This window comes from Nothobranchius furzeri, chromosome 6, assembly GCF_043380555.1.
Source record: "Nothobranchius furzeri strain GRZ-AD chromosome 6, NfurGRZ-RIMD1, whole genome shotgun sequence".
In the NCBI taxonomy this organism is placed as follows: domain Eukaryota; kingdom Metazoa; phylum Chordata; class Actinopteri; order Cyprinodontiformes; family Nothobranchiidae; genus Nothobranchius; species Nothobranchius furzeri.
The window spans coordinates 68,001,823-68,021,031 of NC_091746.1; the positions used below are offsets into that span (position 1 = coordinate 68,001,823).

The 19,209-nt window shown below is 38.7% G+C and overlaps 1 protein-coding gene across 4 annotated transcripts in view; it reads left to right on the forward strand.

Annotated features, from left to right (window-relative positions):
* Positions 1 to 2,457: 2,457 nt before the first annotated feature.
* Positions 2,458 to 19,209, forward strand: part of dab2ipb (DAB2 interacting protein b) — a 262,935-nt gene continuing 246,183 nt past the window's right edge. For 2 of the 4 annotated variants that reach the window (XM_070552467.1, XM_070552471.1), the window contains exons 1-2: positions 2,577 to 2,840; positions 10,911 to 11,035. In XM_070552467.1, coding sequence (XP_070408568.1) covers positions 2,801 to 2,840; positions 10,911 to 11,035 — 165 coding nt within the window. In that variant the 5' untranslated portion in view covers positions 2,577 to 2,800. Of the gene's footprint in view, positions 2,475 to 2,576; positions 2,841 to 4,032; positions 4,082 to 10,910; positions 11,036 to 19,209 lie in introns of those variants that run through there. The other 2 variants (XM_070552468.1, XM_070552470.1) reach the window with 2 other exon arrangements.

The following is a 19,209-nucleotide window of genomic DNA, read 5'->3' on the forward strand; positions in this document are numbered from 1 at the left end:
ATTGTTTTTAAGTTTGTATTATTCTCATGTCATGTTGTGTTTTCATATATTTATATTTTAAAGACTTACTTGTCTGTGAAAAGTTCATCAACTCTGCATCAGCCGAGGTACGTCTTTAAATTTGAAGTACGTGAGCGGTAGTCTTAACGCTATTGGTTAGTTCTGGTCGGCACTCATTTTCCTATTGGAGAGCAGAGCTCTGCAGTGCAGGGGGCGTGCTTATGGGGAAAAAAAGATGTATTGCTTACATTATATCACGATGCATGATAAGACAATCAATTTACGGATTTCTGAAAAATCGTACATAGTTTCTGAAACGAGAAAACTCCGGAAAGCTACTTTAACATTCATGGACTCATCTTCACTCACGACAGGGAAGGCTGTCCAGGAAACAGCAGAGCATCTCAGCTGGTAGAAGCTACCGCAAGTACGACTTGCAAGGCATTCATTACTGCTAGACATCACTACAAATGTATTAAAGTGGTACTTAACTCAAGTTATAATAGTCCTATGGCCTAAAAAAAACATGTTTTTGAAGGTCTTTGCACAAAATCTGTCTCACATAAAGCAAGCTTTTTATTATTATTATTTTTTAAACAATTCTTCTGGTTAAAGGTACATTATGTAAAAATGACATCCTGTGCTCATATGTGATTACTGCAACCAATTGAAACAACTCTAGAGAGTTTTGCCGGCCTGGAGGCACGACAACCCCACACTTGCTGATGGTACACAGTAGTTATGTAACTCCCTTCTTTGTTTGGCAAGGAGAAAAATTGACGATCCCTGCAGCCAGCTGGATATGAGATGTTTCAGTTTAACCTTCCTTCCAAAATGACTGAAACATTAGACTCTTAGGATTTTGGCACTATGGATTTCGCGTAGATGGAATGTTTACCACCCTTACTGCAACTACAAATCTTTTTGGCATTGCTACATGCCACATCACTGTCTCTACCTGTATCACACACACACCGAGGTCTCCTTACAAACTTTGTCCAAGTCTTCAGATTCAGGTCCAGAATCTGACACCTGCCAGTTCTTGTAACTGAAATCCTCATCATGTTGTTCTTGATCATCTTCTCCTGTCACCTTCTGGGTTCTGATAGTTCAGACTGGAGCTCTGTTCATTTTTGGTAAAGCATTTGTATCCGTGTTTGTTTGAATGCAAATGTGTTTCATGATTTTTTTTGTGTGTATTAAGGTTCAGGTAACTAAGACATTTTTTCTTTCTGCTCCTTTTCGTTCAAAGGTTTTGTGTTGATTAGTATGTTCTGTTGTTTTTCATTGTATTTCTTTTTTATTCCCCCTTTTTAATTAAATAAATCTATACAGTAAAAACTCTGGTATTATATAATCTGACACCAGGTGCTCCACCTTAAGAGACTAAGACACCCATAAGGTTGACAACATGCCTCGCCCCGCCCTGAGGTCCAGCATGCACTGGCTTGGTTCATTGTATTTGCAGTCTGGGCACCAGGTCGTGCCGTTCCCTCCTTTCAGAGAAGGAGGAAGAGGCACTGGGAGCCACGGGACCAGAGTCAGAAGAGTTGTCATGGAGAAGGCAGCCTCTCTGACGGGTATATATTTAGGTTCATTGTTGTGTTGCTCTTTTTCTCCCCTGCCTGTCCATTCCAGTGAGTAAGTCTAACAAACATAATAAAGGCTACTGTGCAACAGGAGGAATATTTGACCTACATCCACCTTTGTGTATACAGATGTGTGTGTGCGCGTGTTCATACACACACCGTTTAGCATTTTTCATACCTTCCCTTTAACAACCTTTAAACTTGTATTGAATCAGTAAGACTATCAAAATTTTTCATTTTACTAAGATGTCCAAACCCAAATCATGAGTTTGTGTTTCTGCTGTTCTCATGCTGGCATTGTGCCATTCAGTGGAAAAATTCACAAAGGATTCTGATGGGAGCTCCAAAAGTGGTTGTGAATATGAATGTGATTCATTAAGAAGAGTGTGGAGGGGAATCTTTCCCCTGGGGAGCAGTAGCACGACCAACAATCTTTTGAAAAGGTGGCCAAACCCCACCCCCACCCTGGGCCATTGGGGTCACCACTGGTTGCTTCACTACCTTGCAGAGCTGGATGCTTAGCCAATTAAAAATGTTACATGTTTAATCAAGACATAAATGTTTTGAGCAACAAAAGAACACATTTCAATAAAAATTTGATAATATAACAACTCACTGTTTAAATGGATATGTTACTGAAACTCAACCTTTTCAAAAACAGTATAAATCCCAATAGCTTTGACATTTTTGTTGAGAAATAGGCAAATTGAACTCTTAAAAATCAAACAAATTTTGAAACAAAAACTCAGTTAACTGAAATGTTATCCTTTTTTTTTTCAGACACCAATTTGGTGTGCCACTCCAAGGCCCCCCTGAAAACTTTCTAGGGACGCCACTGGAAGCTCACTATGGCTCAACGCCTGAGCGAGTGAATCTACACTAAAGGTAATTGCTTTCTTCCTCTTCTCAGCATCTTTTCCTCTCCAGTCCCTACAACTCCCTCCTCTGTTGCTCCTCCCACCTCCAATCCCAGCCTGCAGTACATGTGCTCTCACATTCACTCCCACAGTCAGCGAGGATGTCAGAGACTGAGGCACTTTGTGATTCTGTAGAGTGGAGGGTTTGCTTTTGCATTCTGCCCATCTGATTCTGCTGATCACTCGCGTGCTGGTTCAGCCTCTGAGCTTTTTACGCCGACTGTCATCTAAACACAGAGGTGCGCTGCTCATCTCGCTCTCTAGGCTGTGGACAAACTGAAGCAAACATCCAAGATGCAGCAACAAGATCCAGTGTTTTCTGATTCCCCCAGTGGTAAGTGGGACTCTTTAGCATCATTAAATCACTTCAGTTTTTTTTATTTGTAATGCTCACCTCCATCTCTCATTGATTTCTTTTCCCTTTAACACATCCTTGTGAGTGCTTGGGTTTATAATCACAGTGCTTGTTATTGTTTACCACAGAAAAATGCCTTCCTCCATATGGCAGTGAAGGGATGGCCAACACACAGCAGTGAAAGTACAGATGGACTACAGAGTAGATCTTTATTGTGACCTAGATAAAGTAGATAAATTAAAATGGCTCTTTAGGCTTGTTTTGAAGCTAGAATTGCTAATTTTTCAGTTGTTTGTTCTAACACAGAACATTGTTTTGGGGACTCTCCATAATGCTTTGTTGCTGAAATTCAGTTCAAATGAAATCAGGTAACTAAAATATTTTGAGTTGATTGGATGAGCAATTTTAATTTACTAAACTTCAAATGTATGAGTAAAATTTATTAAGAAATTTAATTTATGAAAACTTAAAATTTTCAGTATCAAAACTCAAAAAAATGAGGCAATTCATTTTTGAGTTATTCGGGTAATTGCAATTAAAACATTCTAAAACAGTTGAGTGAACACTGGTATTTGAGTCTCCATTTGAGTTGTAGAAGACAATGATCTATATAGATGGTTCAAACAATAAGCATGATTTAACCCTCTGGAGGCAGGCGCTGCAGGTTTGCAACGTTAAAACCTACCTGGTTACTCCACACACGCATTTCATGAGCATTTTTTAACTCAGAAGCACCCCTGAAGGACTTAGTTGTTCGTCCTTTTATCAAAACTTATTTTGATCCTGAGAGGATTAATGACAATAGAACAGCTTTAGCTTGTTTTGGCAAAGAACGAATAGTTATTTTTAAACGTAGAGCGGATAAAACTGCCACAATGTTGCTGTATGAAGCATCTTAATGAGAAAATGTCCACAACGTCCACAATTAAAACTACTTAGGTCATAGTAAGATGGAATTAAGTGTTTGATTCTTCTGTCATCAATTATTGAGGCTGTCTGGCAGCTGCTATTTTTGCAGTTTTTTATGTTTGACTTGCGTATGAACGTGCAGTTCACATGAACACTTCTTTGCAAACCTTTTCACTGCCATCAGTTTCATATTATACAGTTATTCTGGCAAAAATGTTGTAGAATATAATATAATAGGCCTTTATTGTCATTACACTTAAAGGTACAGAAAGGCTGAGGGTACTCCCATTGAACCACCTTGCACCACTAAAGTAAGTACATCATAATTGTATAGAGCCGGGGTTTTTTAGCCGGTATTCAGCAAGTTTTGGTGGTTTCTCTGCTCCTGCACTCTTGATTTAGTGGTTGAATCACCTCTGCAGCAACTCATCAGGCTCTGCAGAAGTCTGTTAATTACCTGCTGATTGAAATAAGGTGTGTTGAAGCAGGGTAAAACTAAAATGTGCTGGATACAGTCCTCCAGGACCGGAATTGAGAACCACTGTTCTAAAATATAATATATAAAATAGCAGTATAGGTTCAACCGGTGATTAAAATCAAATCAAAGACACAACCAAATGGCGTCTGCATCTATGCGCCATAGAATATATGTGCACACCCATAAGAGAATTTACAACTATAAAAATTGTGATGAACTACTGTTTACATGTGTTTTAGGGTAGGCCACTTTTGAAATAGTGTCGCAGTTGTTAGCTCATCTGGTCAGAATAATCTGCATTTCTCCAAACTGAAGTTATTCAACAATCACTAGTAATTCTTAACCTTTTCACTGAATGTGTATTCTTGTAATTTTAGCATTCAACAACAACCTTTTTTTATTTTAAGATTTCTGTCCAGAAGATAAGAAATGCAGTGATTTCTTCCTAAAGACAATAATTCTGTCAGTTAATAACAAACATTCTTCCCTACGTGAGCAAGACTCACACAGAAAAATACAAGTGTCAGGTTGAAACAAAACTTAAAAAACAAATTCAAACATAATCCCTTATAGCCAAAAAATTTGCTGTACTTCACATTAAGGCATTTTATTTTTGGATGTAGTTCTTTACGTAACTCTATAAACATCATGAGAGCACAAATGTAATAAACTGAATCTGATTGATTTATTTCTTCAGATTTTTGGAGGGAAAAAATGCTGAAACTAGAATATTTTGCAGCAAAACCTTAAAGTTTGATTCCGGTGAGCCAGGAGGCTAAAATCCGTACTACGTAGGAGTCCTGCTGTATGTGCTGATGGTAAGTCAATAGAAGCCTCCACCATGTTTTCTTAGCTCCTTTTGGAAAATGGGAAGAAAGCCTCACGAATCACGACCAGGTATGTTATGAGCTCCAGCTTGATTTGATTCACTTCAGTGGGACTTAAAAAGGAATATTTTTAACAAAAATTTTTCCAGCATCCCAACCAAATGTCAGGTATTGATTTCCTTCTGTTTGGCCTTTTCTAAGTCAATACCAGATAGAACGGCTTGTTGGGAGTAAAGCAAGGTTTTAGTTTGGTATTGTTGCATACAGATGCATCGGGGTTGCAGATTTCATGCATATATTGAGCAGTTATTGATCTCCTGAGTCAGTTTAATTAAAGGAAGCAGCAGAATATTTGAACTGCATGCAAACGTCCCATAACCACAAGCCATCTGTGATTGATCGAAGGGTGAAGCTGCTCTTTTAAAGGTGCACTCTTGTCTTTCACACGCACACACACACACACACACACACACACACACACACACACACACACACACACACACACACACACACACACACACACACACACACACACACACACACGTGTGATTTGCTGTCTCATGTTGTCAACTTTAATCTTTTAGAAAATGGGCTTTAATCTATGTTGGCGGCACAATAAATTTAAAATACAGAAGCTAAAAAAATAAAAAGTTTAGGGACACGTTCAAAATTTATTTTTGTAGCACATTTTTAGAAGTTCACACTGCCTCAAAGTGCTGTACAACAAAATACAAACAATGGAAATAGTAAAGGACACAAATTTGGTTAAAATAACAAGAGATACAGAAAAATAGTTTTAAAAATATATAAAAATTGAGATAATTTACATGAAGGATATTTGGAAAAAAATTGTTTTCCTAACTTTATGGTTTTATTGTTAAATAATATTTTTTATCTGCTTTACAAAGTTCTCTTGATTGACTGTATTTAATTTTTTACCTGAATGATCAGCAGGCTCTTACATTTTATGCAGAAGCTGGGAAAATAAAAAGAAAAAATTCAAAAGGAAATTACATATTTATCGTTAATCATTTGGATTTATTTAAGATTAACTTTTAATATGAAACCTGATCAAAGTCTGGTTTCACAGGAAGAGTGCAAATAAAAGGTTAGACTGATTTAATAAAGATGGTCTCGTCAAATGATATACAGTAACATTAGAATACAATGATAGAAACAAAACAGACACTTGGACCTCTAAAAGTCTAAAAACCATGTTATATAACAGAAAATTGAAATTTCCACTTAAGACTCTAGAAGATCGAGACGTTATAGGGGACTGCCAACTTGCCTTGGGAGTTAATATGAGCTCAGAAGGGAGAACGTTGAGGCACACTGTGAAGAGTGAGCGTGGAAGGTCAGAAACTCCACAGCATATTTTCTTCATTGTGTCACAAAACAATTTTATTACAACTTAGGTATGTTCTTGCTGTGTCGTATCTCTAATTCCATGCTGTAGTTCTTTTTTAAAACACAGAGCAGTTTTGTTTACCTGTTTTCCCGCTACGTTTCGTTTGCGGCTGCAAACTTCCTCAGGCTGACGCTGATGGTGGTGTTTTCCTTTGTTTATTGCCCATGTCGGGTATCCGCAAACAACAAATAACAACAGAAAGAAAAGAACAACCTAAGCAAAGAACCAGAAACCCAGAACCTCAATACACGAACAATAGAACATAGAAAGGAGTGCGAGAAAGAGACAAGTCAAAAACACACAAGAGCAGCAAAAGAAGAAGCAGAAAGCACAATAAAGAAGTCAGCCGTAACAGATCACTGCACAAGAGAAAACCATATAATGGACTGGGACAACACAAGGATCATAAACACCGAACAACAAAATAAAAAAAATGGATAAAAGAAGCTATCGAGATAAGGAGACGTGGATGTGGGACCATGAACAGAGACGATGGGGTTTACACGTTGGACCGCGCATGGGATTGCATCGTCGGAGAGGGGAGAGCGGGCAGCAGAGGGCGACAACGTCCTCTGCTGCCCGCGAATAAACGGAGAAGGAAGTGACGCCACCATCAGCGTACGCCTGAGGAAGTTTGCAGCCGCAAATGAAACGTAGCTGGAAAACAGGTAAACAAAACTGTGCTGTGTTTTAAAAAAGAACTACAGCATGGAATTTTATTACAATTTATTCATTTTGTAAAGCACTTTGAATCACACTTTGTTTGAAAAGCGCTTTAGAAATAAATTTGATTGATACAAGGCCAGGCTGTAAAAATGCTTTAATTCTAAAAAATGTGTGCGTGTGAGAAAACTAAACAGTTTATTTACTTATTTATTTATTTTTTCTATATTTAATTCATTTATTTATCCTATTTTGAAGTAGAACCTTTAAATGTTATGGTCAGATGTCATTATCTCCTGCATTACCTTCTGATAGAAAATAGACAATAAAACTCTAGGATTTGAAAAACCTGACAGATCTACATCACACTGTCACTTAACATTCATGAACTCGCCCATCTTGACTCACGACGAGGAAGGCTGTTCTAGGAAACGGCAGAGAACATCTTGGCTAGTAGAAGCTAACAATTAGCATTAGCAACTCCTCCATACAACAGAACTCCTCCAGGCTTGTGTTGTTTGTGGAGATAAAACATCAACGTTGCAGAACAGAGTCATTGGTAGAGTGCCATTGCTGATAGCCAATCAGAGGTGAGATGTTCAAATATCAGGAAATAAGACTTCAAATCATGCCATCTGAAGCTGCTTTGTCCTACAAATGGATTACAAATATGAGTGAAGGACATCTTTAATGGTGCAGGTTGGAATGAAATTAACTGAGGGTTTTATTTTATTTACACCCCCCCCCCCCCCCCCCCCCCGGGCCTCATTGTAAACCGTCTTTGTTGTTTTACTTAATTTGTGTTTTTTTGTGTGTTTAGAAAAAGTGTCATGCACTAAGAATTCCCTTGTTTTAAACCCCCACAGATTTCTAACCACTCTGAGTATATGTTCCACACTAACCTAACACTGAAGCTACATAAATGGCCTGTATTTAATATAGCGCCTTCTAGAGTCCTAGAACCCCCCAAGGCACTTTACAACACAATCAGTCATTCACCCATTCACACATACATTCACACACTGGTGGGGATGAGCTACAATGTAGCCACAGCTGCCCTGGGGCGCACTGACAGAGGCGAGGCTGCCGAGCACTGGCGCCACCGGTCCCTCCGACTACCACCAGCAGGCAACGTGGGTTAAGTGTCTTGCCCAAGGACACAACGACAGCGACAGACTGAGCGGGACTCGAACCAGCAACCTTCCGATTACGGGGCGAGCACTTAACTCCTGTGCCACCGTCGCCCCATGATTTGGTTTCTGTCTCCTCCTATTATTGACGTGTTCCAGTAGTTAAAACACAACATAACAATGCAAATATGCAGCATCACTCATTAATATTCAAACATGTTATTTGTGGCAGGTTGTAAAATCCAGATGTGTTTACATCTGCACGATCTGGGAATGTGGTGGCACTACATTCTTGTGAGGGAGCGAATCCTTTTGCAAGCAGATGAAGGGTTCCTCAGAAATCTAGTGACAGACAACGTTTTATCTGTGTGATGAATAAATCAGATAGAAGAAGAAAGAAATCTGCATAATTTACATCACTCAGCAGATCTCCATCTACCAGAGACTGCTGACTTTGTTGAAGGTCTTTTTTCAGATATGTGAAGGGTGGCTTTATTTGCCTCTTTGTGGCATTTCCAGGGATATCTGTGTTTTTATTTTCCTTAAGGAAAAAGGGTTCACAGCTGTGTTTGTTTAGAGATCTCCACTGTGAGAAAATATAGGACGCTGAGCTCATTAGACAGAGTTTATAGAAGGAAACTAATCTGGAAATGTAAAGCAAAGCTCTGCAGATCAGACACATCCTCTCATTTCTGTCTCTTTCTTGTTTATAATTAAAATGTTAAACCCTTTCCAGCTAATTTTTTAAGTACACTTTTTAATCAATGCTGGGATTAAAAGCGCCCCTCTAAAGAAGTTCAACTAAGTAGAGAACAGTTTCATAACGTGAGTGTAAGCTGATGAGTGAGTGGCTGCATGTGCTAGTGTGAACTTGTGACTTAAATGGCAGCTCGATGAGGCTATCTGGTTTATACAGCAACGGCTAAAAAGTAAAATTAAGCTACAACACAACCTTTAGGGAGGTTGAGGTAAAAAAAAAAGAATAATTTAGCTATTGTAGCATTTGCTGAGATTAAATGCATCATGTAAATCTACTGTACTGCAAAAAGGATTTTTAAGAAAATAAAAAATTCTAAGTTTTAGACATTTTATTTTATATTAGACTAAATAGAAAATAAAATTTTCTCTAGAAAAATAGAATTACTTAAAATAAGGTACATATTCTTAAATATGATCCTGGCTTGGCTAGAACTCATAAAACTGGCAAAATTATCTAATTTTAAGTTTGGTGTTAGGTTTAAGAATTCTAGCCAAGCTAATTTTGCTTACCCCATTGTTGTTTTTACTCAAAACAAGGAAATTAGGATCATATTTAAGAATATTTACCTTGTTTTAAGTAATTTTATTTTCTAGAGAAGAATTTATTTTCTATTTAAACTAAAAATAAGATTACATATATGATAAAGAGGATTTAAATGCTGCAAACAACACTCTGTAAATGTAAAGATTTATTTACTCCTCTGTAATGTTTTCTGACACTACGGCAGTAGAATAAATCTGCTGTTAATTTTTGTTTGCCCCTGTAATTTTGTAAAAACTGCACGTATTTGTTGTAAAAAGGTTAAGGCTTTCAATATTCAGCATTCAAGAAAGTCTCAATTAGTTCTGAACATGAGTGGACCACATCTTAATAATTATTATTATTATTTAAATATTGGTATAATTTTAACAAGACACCAGATGAAACAGTAAAAGTTTATTTCAGTATACAACCGCTGAATTTCATGGGCTAGCAGACATTATTCGCTCACATTTCTGACTTTAAATTTACAAGACATTTGGGCTCTAGATCCATAAACATTGTTGAGTTAATATTCTGCCCTAAACTTTGCAATCAGCCCCTCGGTTTTTATTTTCTGGGGAACGTTTGTGTTTCACTGTATAGACCCCTTGAAACGTAACGTCACACGCCCACACACCCTTCCTCAGCCCCAGCCTACCTCCCCATTGACCACCGTTATGTTTATCCGTTAGTTGTCAAAGATGGAGCCAAAGTGTCCATCAGCATGGTTTACACACGTGGAGCTGTAGGTTGCAAAGGACATGCAGACATCTCCAAAGTCGAGTGGTGTCACGGTGATCCTTCAGCAAAACGTAGACGAGATCCGGTTACACCTTCGTTGCTTCAGCTTGTTCACTATTTCAAACAAGTCTGAAAGCTTAGTGCTAAACACCGTTAGCTTTGAGATGTTTTTTGTTTGTTCTTCTGCACAAAGATGTGTTAGATGATCTAAAGTGATAAGATCTAAATCCCTACGTTGTGTTTTGTCAACTTAAAATGCAGAGAGACAACTCAGAAAACAGGCTGGAGACGGGGTTTTTGCACTCCAGCTTGTGCAGGTGTGCGCAGTTACCCAGATGTAAACAATCTATTTCAGTATTGTTATTGTTTTCTGATAAAAACCTCATGTCCTCCTTTTCAAATGAATGTTGCTGTTGATATATTTGCAGTGGTTTTAGCTTTCCAGTAGCCTTGAAAATCAGAAGCTTGCATACATTTAGCAAAAACACTTTAAAAACTGTTTTACATGAAAAAGTCAACATTTAAATAAATTTCCACAATTTTCTGTTCGGTGAACTTCATGTAAATAGTCTTTAAACTCTATGCTTTTGTTCCCTTTTTAATTTTAGATACGCGGTGCCCACTGCGGCAGCGAATGTCACGTGTACATTCGTATGAAGAGAGAACAGCGTGGAACTCTAAGTACTCGGTGGTTGGTGACTGTCAGATGCTGCTTCCTGATGAAGAGGAGGTGGTGAGAGCAAACAGAACTGTCTCTTGTCTGTTGTGTCCCTCTGTTTCACTGTCGTCTCTTCTGTTCTCATTTTTTTTTTAACTCAAACTTTTATTTTATGCACCTTGTCTATATCATGTAATGTAAGTGGCTTTAATAAAAGTCTTTATTACTTTTAGAAAACATCCAAAAGAAAGAAAATTGCATTTATTTTTCTTTACAAACCATCTTGAATTGGAGACAAAGAAGCACTTTTCACACCAAAGCTGCCCATTTTTAAAAAAGTCAGACTTTGTCTTTTTTTAAGGACTTGGATCACACCATTCGTCCTTTTTTTTGGTCAGAAATTATTTAATACTTGACTTACATCACATCGATTGCATGCACAATCTTAGTAATCCAAAATGATATGTGTTCAACTGATTTTTTTTTTTTGTATGTACCAGGTACCATAGGGAGCTTAAAGCTTGGTTTATGCTTGACGCATTCACTTTCCGCGTGGTGATGCAGCTCACGGATGGCTTCCGTCCGTCCGCGTGGTTAGAAATTTTCCGAGGTGCGCGTTGCAGAAATCTTGAGCCGTGCGGAGACGCGGTGGAGGGGCGTGGTTGTTAAAATGACGCAACTTTTCCGCGCGGAGCCGTGCGGACCTCGCAAACGCGTCAAGCATAAACCAACCTTAAGTCTCCTCCCTTTCCAGTCGGCTCACGGGTCTCCGGAAGAACGAAAAAATGAATGCAAGTCAACGGGGCTAAAAACGCTATTTTCTAATCCACTTTGCCTTACGCCCTGCATTGCACATATGTTGGACTGCAATTTAAATGAAAAGTAACGATGGGTGTTTTGACCACGCCAGTCTTAAGGCACACCTGCACATTATTCATGCTGTCTAATCAGCCCCTTTATGTGCCACATCTGTGAGGTGGGATGGATTATCTTGGTAAAGGAAAAGTGCTCGCTAGTGTAGACAGATTTCAGAATAATATTTGAGAGTCGTGGGTCTTTTGTGTATGTAGACGCATTTTCAGATGTTTGAATTTAGCTCATGAAAAATGGGAGCAAAAACAAAAGTGTTGCGTTTATTTTTTGTTCAGTGTATATTATAAAGAAGACCATTAATTTACACAATCCAGTGCTCTTGTTTTTTTACGTTTTTCAGCATATAGGGTGCCTAAGCCACGCCTATCTACTTCTGGACCATGGATCTCTGGTAAAACGAAAAAATGAATGCAAGTCAGTGGGGCTAAAAGAGCTATTTTCTAATCCGCTTTTGCCTTACGCCCTGGATCGCACTTATGTGGTACAATGTCTTGTCACCTAATTAAAGAAAGACAAGGGGAAATGAGGAAGAGGACAAGGACAAGCTTAATCTATCTGGCTTTCAGTTCAAGTCTGGATATTCTATGTTCATCTTGGAATGGTCCTAATGTGCTCAAACATTCTTCTGTTTGGTAGTAGCTTGGGAAAGCATCAGCAGTAGCTACTGTAGGGCTAGAATTATCAATAGCTCTGGCTAGCGTTTGTAGTAGCATGGGCTAGTATTAATGGTAGCTTGGGTTATTGTAGCTCAGGCTCGGTTAAGCTTAAGACGTGTTAAACCAGCATTTCTAAATGCTGTTTTTCGGTGGCCATTACAAAATTAATAATTTACAAAGGAAGCAGGTCGCGGATGGCACTGACTTTTTGGTCTGTACATTGGGGCAGCAGTAGCTCAGGAGGTAGAGCGGGTTGTCCAGTAATCGCAAGGTGCAATCCCGGCTACCGCCAGAGAAAGCTGCTGTTGTGTTCTTGGGCAAGACACTTGTAGCGTTATGGTTTATGCTCTTTTATGAAAGAGGAACCATTCTACATTTTAATTTGTGATATTAATTTTATTAAATTAATAACCAAATTGTCTAGTTTTAAGAAGACTCAAAGGTTGTTTTCATCGATAAACTGTCGATAATATCCGTGGGTCTGTGTTTCAATTCAATGAAGAAACAAGTTTGACAATTAAAAGTTTTAATTCTTCAAATTAAACTAATGATTTTGAAATTGACAAACAGGAAATAACAGTCAACATTGGCAACTTTGTTGAACAATCTTTAACAGTTGATATTGTAAACTTGCTCAAATAGACCTTGTGGTGAATGTATGAAGCTTGAACATGAGGTGAGATGAATGCGTGTGTGTGTCAGATTTTGCTTCAGGAAGAAACAGGTATCTGAGTGAAGTGATGGTTTGGATAAACTTAGGTTTTGTTGGAAAAGATGCATCAACGCTATCTATCGTGTTCTGTCTCACCGTATTCGGACCCTCCTCTTGGACCCGGGACGTCAAAGGACGATGTTTCATCCAGGGGTGACACCTCGGCTGGCAGAGAAGACGAAGGCGTGCTGCGACCCGGTCCAGGAGATGACCTCGGTACACGTGATGATAAAGCGTTTGCAGATGCGCTTTGTTAAGTTTAATTCACTCAGAAATCAAAGACTCTGGACGAGTCTGCGTTAGAAGTTGCGATTCAGCTATTCTGTCTGGCTGACAGGAACAGCGTGAGAGGGGGGGGGGGGGGGGGGGGGGAGAGAAAGGAGCCGGTGGGCTCCGTTCCCCCGTTAGCGGTTGTTCACACGTCCTCTCTCTCTCGTTGTCAAGCACGAACTGAATCATAAGACTGAAACTTACCAAAAACCTTTCTCTTCTCAAAGCAAAACGTGTACGTCAGCGAATGTGTTTTGGAGTTTACTGTGAGAATCTGTGTGTGGGTGTGTTTGAGTGTGTGTGTGCTTGAGTGTGTTGAAGGTCGTTAACAAACATCCTCAAACATTATTTAATTAAGTATGGATTCATTAATCCATTATAATTACCCAAAGCATAAGAATCATTCATTTGATTAAAACACATTTATAATGAGCAAAATGACAATGATTATTCTTTAACATTAAAATCAAGAAAGAAAGTTTAAGTCTTGTTATGACTACATTTCCTGGGAACACATCTTCTGGTAGACTGCAGGTGTTCAGATGTTATGGTTTCCTCCCAGACTCGCTGGCGTTCAGGTCTTAATCTGTGGGTGAAAGTTCTCAGCGACCCAGCTTTGACCCAGCTGAGTCCAACACCACCTTTGTGACAGAAAACCCATATTTCCTCACGTTACACACTTAACCGACTTTGCCTGCCGGTGGTGTCCAGAGGGACCAGTGTTGCCGGTGTCCGGAAGCCTTGCTTCCGTCAGTGCTCCGCAGGTAAGCTGTGGCTACATCGTAGCTCATCATCACCAGCGTGTGAACGTGTGTGAATGAGTGGATGACTGTGTTGTGAAGCACCTTGGGGGGGGTTGTAGAACCCTAAGAAGGTGCTATACAAATACAGACCATTTACATTAGATGCACCAAGTTGCCTACTCAGCAACAAGGTAAATTCAGTTTTGAATTACTGGACATTTAAAAAAATCATAAAAAGATCCTTTTAGAGGTTGAGAATAAATAGATCCAGGCATTACTAAATTACTACATTACTTCATTACATTACGTAATTATGCAGTTATATAATTGGAAATCTTTGTAATGCCACTAGCTTCTTTTCATTTATGCACACTTTTTAAATCAAATCAAATCAACTTTATTTATAAAATGCTTTCACATGCCCAAAGCGGACAAACAAAGCTGTAGCGTGGTTAATCTACATACTAGGATTGAACACTGTTTGCTTCAGTTTGGTTAAATCCTGAGAAAAGTTCAGACATTAGCATATGAACTTATATTATGCACATCAAATATCTAGGATATTAATGCAATCGATAGAAGTTCATACAATAACTGTCTTGGTCTATGTTTTAATCCAAAGATTAATGTTTAATTTAAGATAATTAAATTTAATAGCAAAAGTTTATTTATTGAATCAGAAGTTTTAAGGAATCTTTGCTTATTCAATAACCAAAAATATACACCATTCTGTGTTTAATTTCAGAGAAGAGTCAGGTTTTTAAAGTTAAGAATTTATTGCTAACACTTTTAAAAATGACAAATTGAAACTGACAATTTGTAACAGCTTGATATTAAAACTTGTTATTAAAAGCTTTACCTGTGTCTGAATGAAAAGCTAAAATGAAATGCAAGGTTTTGGATGCGTGAATGAATCTCAGAAGGTTTCTTTCAGAGAGAGAGAAGTGCATTCTGGGTGGAAAGTTGTTTCGCAGCTACAGTAACTCAGTTGTTTATTAGAGAAAACAGCATCGGACACAATCTGTCGGACGGTGTCTACCTCAACCAGTTCAGGAGACCCTCCTTGGATCCGAGATGTCAGGTGGAGAATTTCTTCCTCCGGGCTCGAGGTTGGTAGAGAGGCCTCGGTGCGTCTCAAATCGGTCCTGAGATGTCTCCGTGGGTCACATGACTGATGAAACTATTTGCGTCTCTAAATCAATAACTCTGAAGGAGTTTTTGCATCAGCTGGAAACAGGTGCGTTTATTCGAAGCAAGTCTATCGGCGTGACAGAATGCTTAGCAGAGACTTGGGCGGCCGCCCCTCGTCTTCTGGTGGGTTCAAGAACTGAACTTACAGCTGCGGAGATTTGGTTTTAACAAAACCTCAGAACACGCCCTCTCAGCGTCAGAAAGCTTGTTGTCATGAAGTAAAGACATGTGAGGTGGTTAAACTTTACCCTGGATTCACCCTCTGCATGAGGTGGTTAAGGTGCAAGATGACCTTCTAGTTTACTGAACACACATTACTGATTATCATAATAATAATTATTATTACCCAAAGCATAATAAGTCATTTCAGTAATTAAAATACATTTACTGAACCAAGATGATTAATTATGATGATTGTAATAAAGAGTAATAAAGTCAAAGTGTTTTTAAATTATTATTTAAAAATTATTATGTTGAAGTCTTGAAGTGTCCTTCATCTTGGGACGGAACAGCAGCAGATAAAGATGTTGTTCAGCAGACATCACGGCTCCTGGCGGGTAATCTGTGGAGCAAAAGTTACGGTGCGATCCAGCTTGACCTGGCTGGGAAAATGTGACCTTTGTCACAAATTAGAGGCCATTCATGATGCTACAAAGCGCTGATAAAAATATTGTATTAATATTGGTACCCATCAAAATATTCACATACATTCTTCAGATCATTAAAATGTTTATTCTCCTATTAGTTAGAACTTTCTGTCTTTTCATTTCAGAAGTTTTCATCATGTCATTAATGAACTAAAACCAAATTATCTTCAATAATTTATTTTATTTTATTTTATTTCATCACATCGGGCATCTTTCCTCCACTTGTTCAAATGTGTAAACCATGCACATTTCTCATAATCCCAGTAAGTCATTACTCTTTGAACATCTTAGGTGTGTTCTTGCTGTGTCTTTGTAAATCCATGCTTTCGTTCTTTTTTAAACACAGAAACAGTTTTGTTTACCTGTTTGTAGCCACTGCACGAAAAAGGCAAAATAACAGAAAAAATGTACAAACACTGGATTCCCACAGCAAACATAACACCAAGAATATATGGAACACCAAAAATACATAAACAAAACACCCCACTTAGACCAATAGTTGACAGCATAGGTACACCAACATACAACATGGCAAAAGATATCAGCAGAATCATCAGCCCGTTATTAGGAAATACAGACCAACACTGCAAAAATAGCATAGAATTGGCAAAAGAACTAAAGGAAATTACAATAGAAGACAACGACATACTCATCTCACATGACGTCACATCTCTGTTCACAAAAACACCAACCAAAAAAACCATAGACATAGTAGTTAACAGAATCAGACAGGACAAGACTTTACATAAAAGGACAAACCTCACAGCAGATGACATAGCACAACTGATAGGACTGGTAGCTAACTCCACTTACTTCACATACGACAACACTATATACAAACAACTGGAAGGCTTCGCCATGGGTAACCCGTTATCAGCCACCCTGTGCGAGTTTTTCATGGAAGACCTGGAACAAAAAGCCATAGCCACCGCCCCCCCAAACTGCAAAATAAAACTATGGAAACGCTACGTGGATGACATACTGGAAATCATACCAAAAGGTCAAACAGAAACACTAACACAACACTTAAACAATATTGAAGACACGGGCAACATAAAATTCACTTATGAGTTAGAAACAGAAGGCAGCATAGCATTTATGGACATGAAAATCACCAGGCAGACCGACGGGACCCTAAACATAAACACATACAGGAAACCAACACACACAGACCAATATCTATTATGGACATCAGAACACCCCACCATACACAAAATGTCAGTAATCAGAACATTATATCACCGAGCAAACATAATAACAGAAGAGAGAGACCGTAAACAAGAGGACAAACACATACAACACGCTTTAAAGACCTGCAGATACCCGACATGGGCAATAAACAAAGGAAAACAACAAACAAAAACAGAAAGCAAAGAACAACCCAAAAAAAGAACCAGAGACCCAGAAAGACAAGAACCAAAACCAGTGATAACCCTACCATACATCAGAGGCATAACAGAAAAAATAAGAGCAACAATGAAAAAACACAACATAAACACACCAACAAAGCCATACACAACAGTTAGAAACAGATTAGTACACCCAAAAGACAAAATATCAGCTGGACAAAAATGTGGAGTCATCTACGAAATCCCATGCAAAATATGCAATAAAACATACATAGGAGAAACCGGACGCCAACTCAACACACGGACAATAGAACACAGAAAGGAGTGCGAGAAAGAGGCAAATCGAAAACACACAAGAGCAGCAAAAGAAGAAGCAGAAAGTACAATAAAAAAGTCAGCCGTAACAGATCACTGCACAAGAGAAAACCATATAATGGACTGGGACAGCACACGGATCATAACCACTGAACAACAAAAATACAAAAGATGGATCAAGGAAGCAATAGAGATAAGGAGACGTGGATGTGGGACCATGAACAGGGACGACGGAGTTTACACGCTGGACCACGCATGGGACTGCATCGTCGGAGAGGGGAGAGCGGGCAGTAGAGGGCGACAACGTCCTCTGCTGCCCGCAGATAAACGGAGAAGGAAGTGACGCGCCACCATCAGCGTCAGCCTGAAGAAGCCGGCAGCTGTCGGCGAAACCGTAGCTACAAACAGGTAAACAAAACTGTTTCTGTGTTTAAAAAAGAACGAAAGCATGGAAGTCATTACTCTGTCACGACTATCAAAAATATTAATGAATGGGAGGATAAATAATAGATCAGTAAGTTATTTGTAATATTAACGCCTCTAAATTTTCAATATCCATTCGAACAATTGTTCATAAGACCAAGAAAATGTGCCAAATATGCATTTCTTAAATATTAGTATTTTAATAGTGTTATTATGAAGCATCTTGATTTTGCGAGAGCTGCTTTGAAACCTTCATCCCCTGAGGCAGGAAAAAAGCTTCGCAGAGAGACACAGATAATAATCGGAGGACGTGAGAAAACAGGACAGACAGGGTGCTGCAATGAGTTGAGAGGTGTGAGTTTGTTCGATAAGCCATTATCACTACAAGTGGAGGACATCAGACCCTTTTCTCATCGCCACCATTCTTTTTTTTCTTTTGTGTGTTTAGTCATTATCTCTTTAGTAATTTACGATGCAAGCTACTGGGTGAAATGGGCTGACACACACTGATGTCGGCTCTATTCAGAATAACCAACATTCATTTATCAGGACTGCTGCAGCTTTTGTACGTTTGTTGGTCCAATACAGAGTTTAACACAATGGCCATAATAGCCACAAAAACACAGATGGGAATCATTTGTATCTGTAGTATTTGCGGTAGATTATAGTCTTTCTTTTGCTTTTTTTGTTTTGTTTCTTGTTGCACTCTGTTATTTTATTAGTTTTTAGAACAAACTAGTCTTTTTACATTTTTAGGTCATTTTTTTCTTTCTTAAACACTCCAACTGATGTCCCAAGAATTGTGGCATACGGAGCCAGGTTCTGTTGGAGGTTTCGTCCTGTTAAAAGGGTGTTTGTCTCTTCACTGTCGCTACATGCTTGCTTCAAGGGCGCCCCCAAGGGGTGGCCGTGGTCACCCCTAGAAAATAATGAGTAAAGAAATAATCAGAATTAAACACACACACACATGTTTCTGCTGCTCACCATTTAAAAAAAAGTTTTTATCTTCATAGTTATTTTTAACACAGCAACTGGTGAATTAACCCCCAAAAAATACATTTTTAAATGTA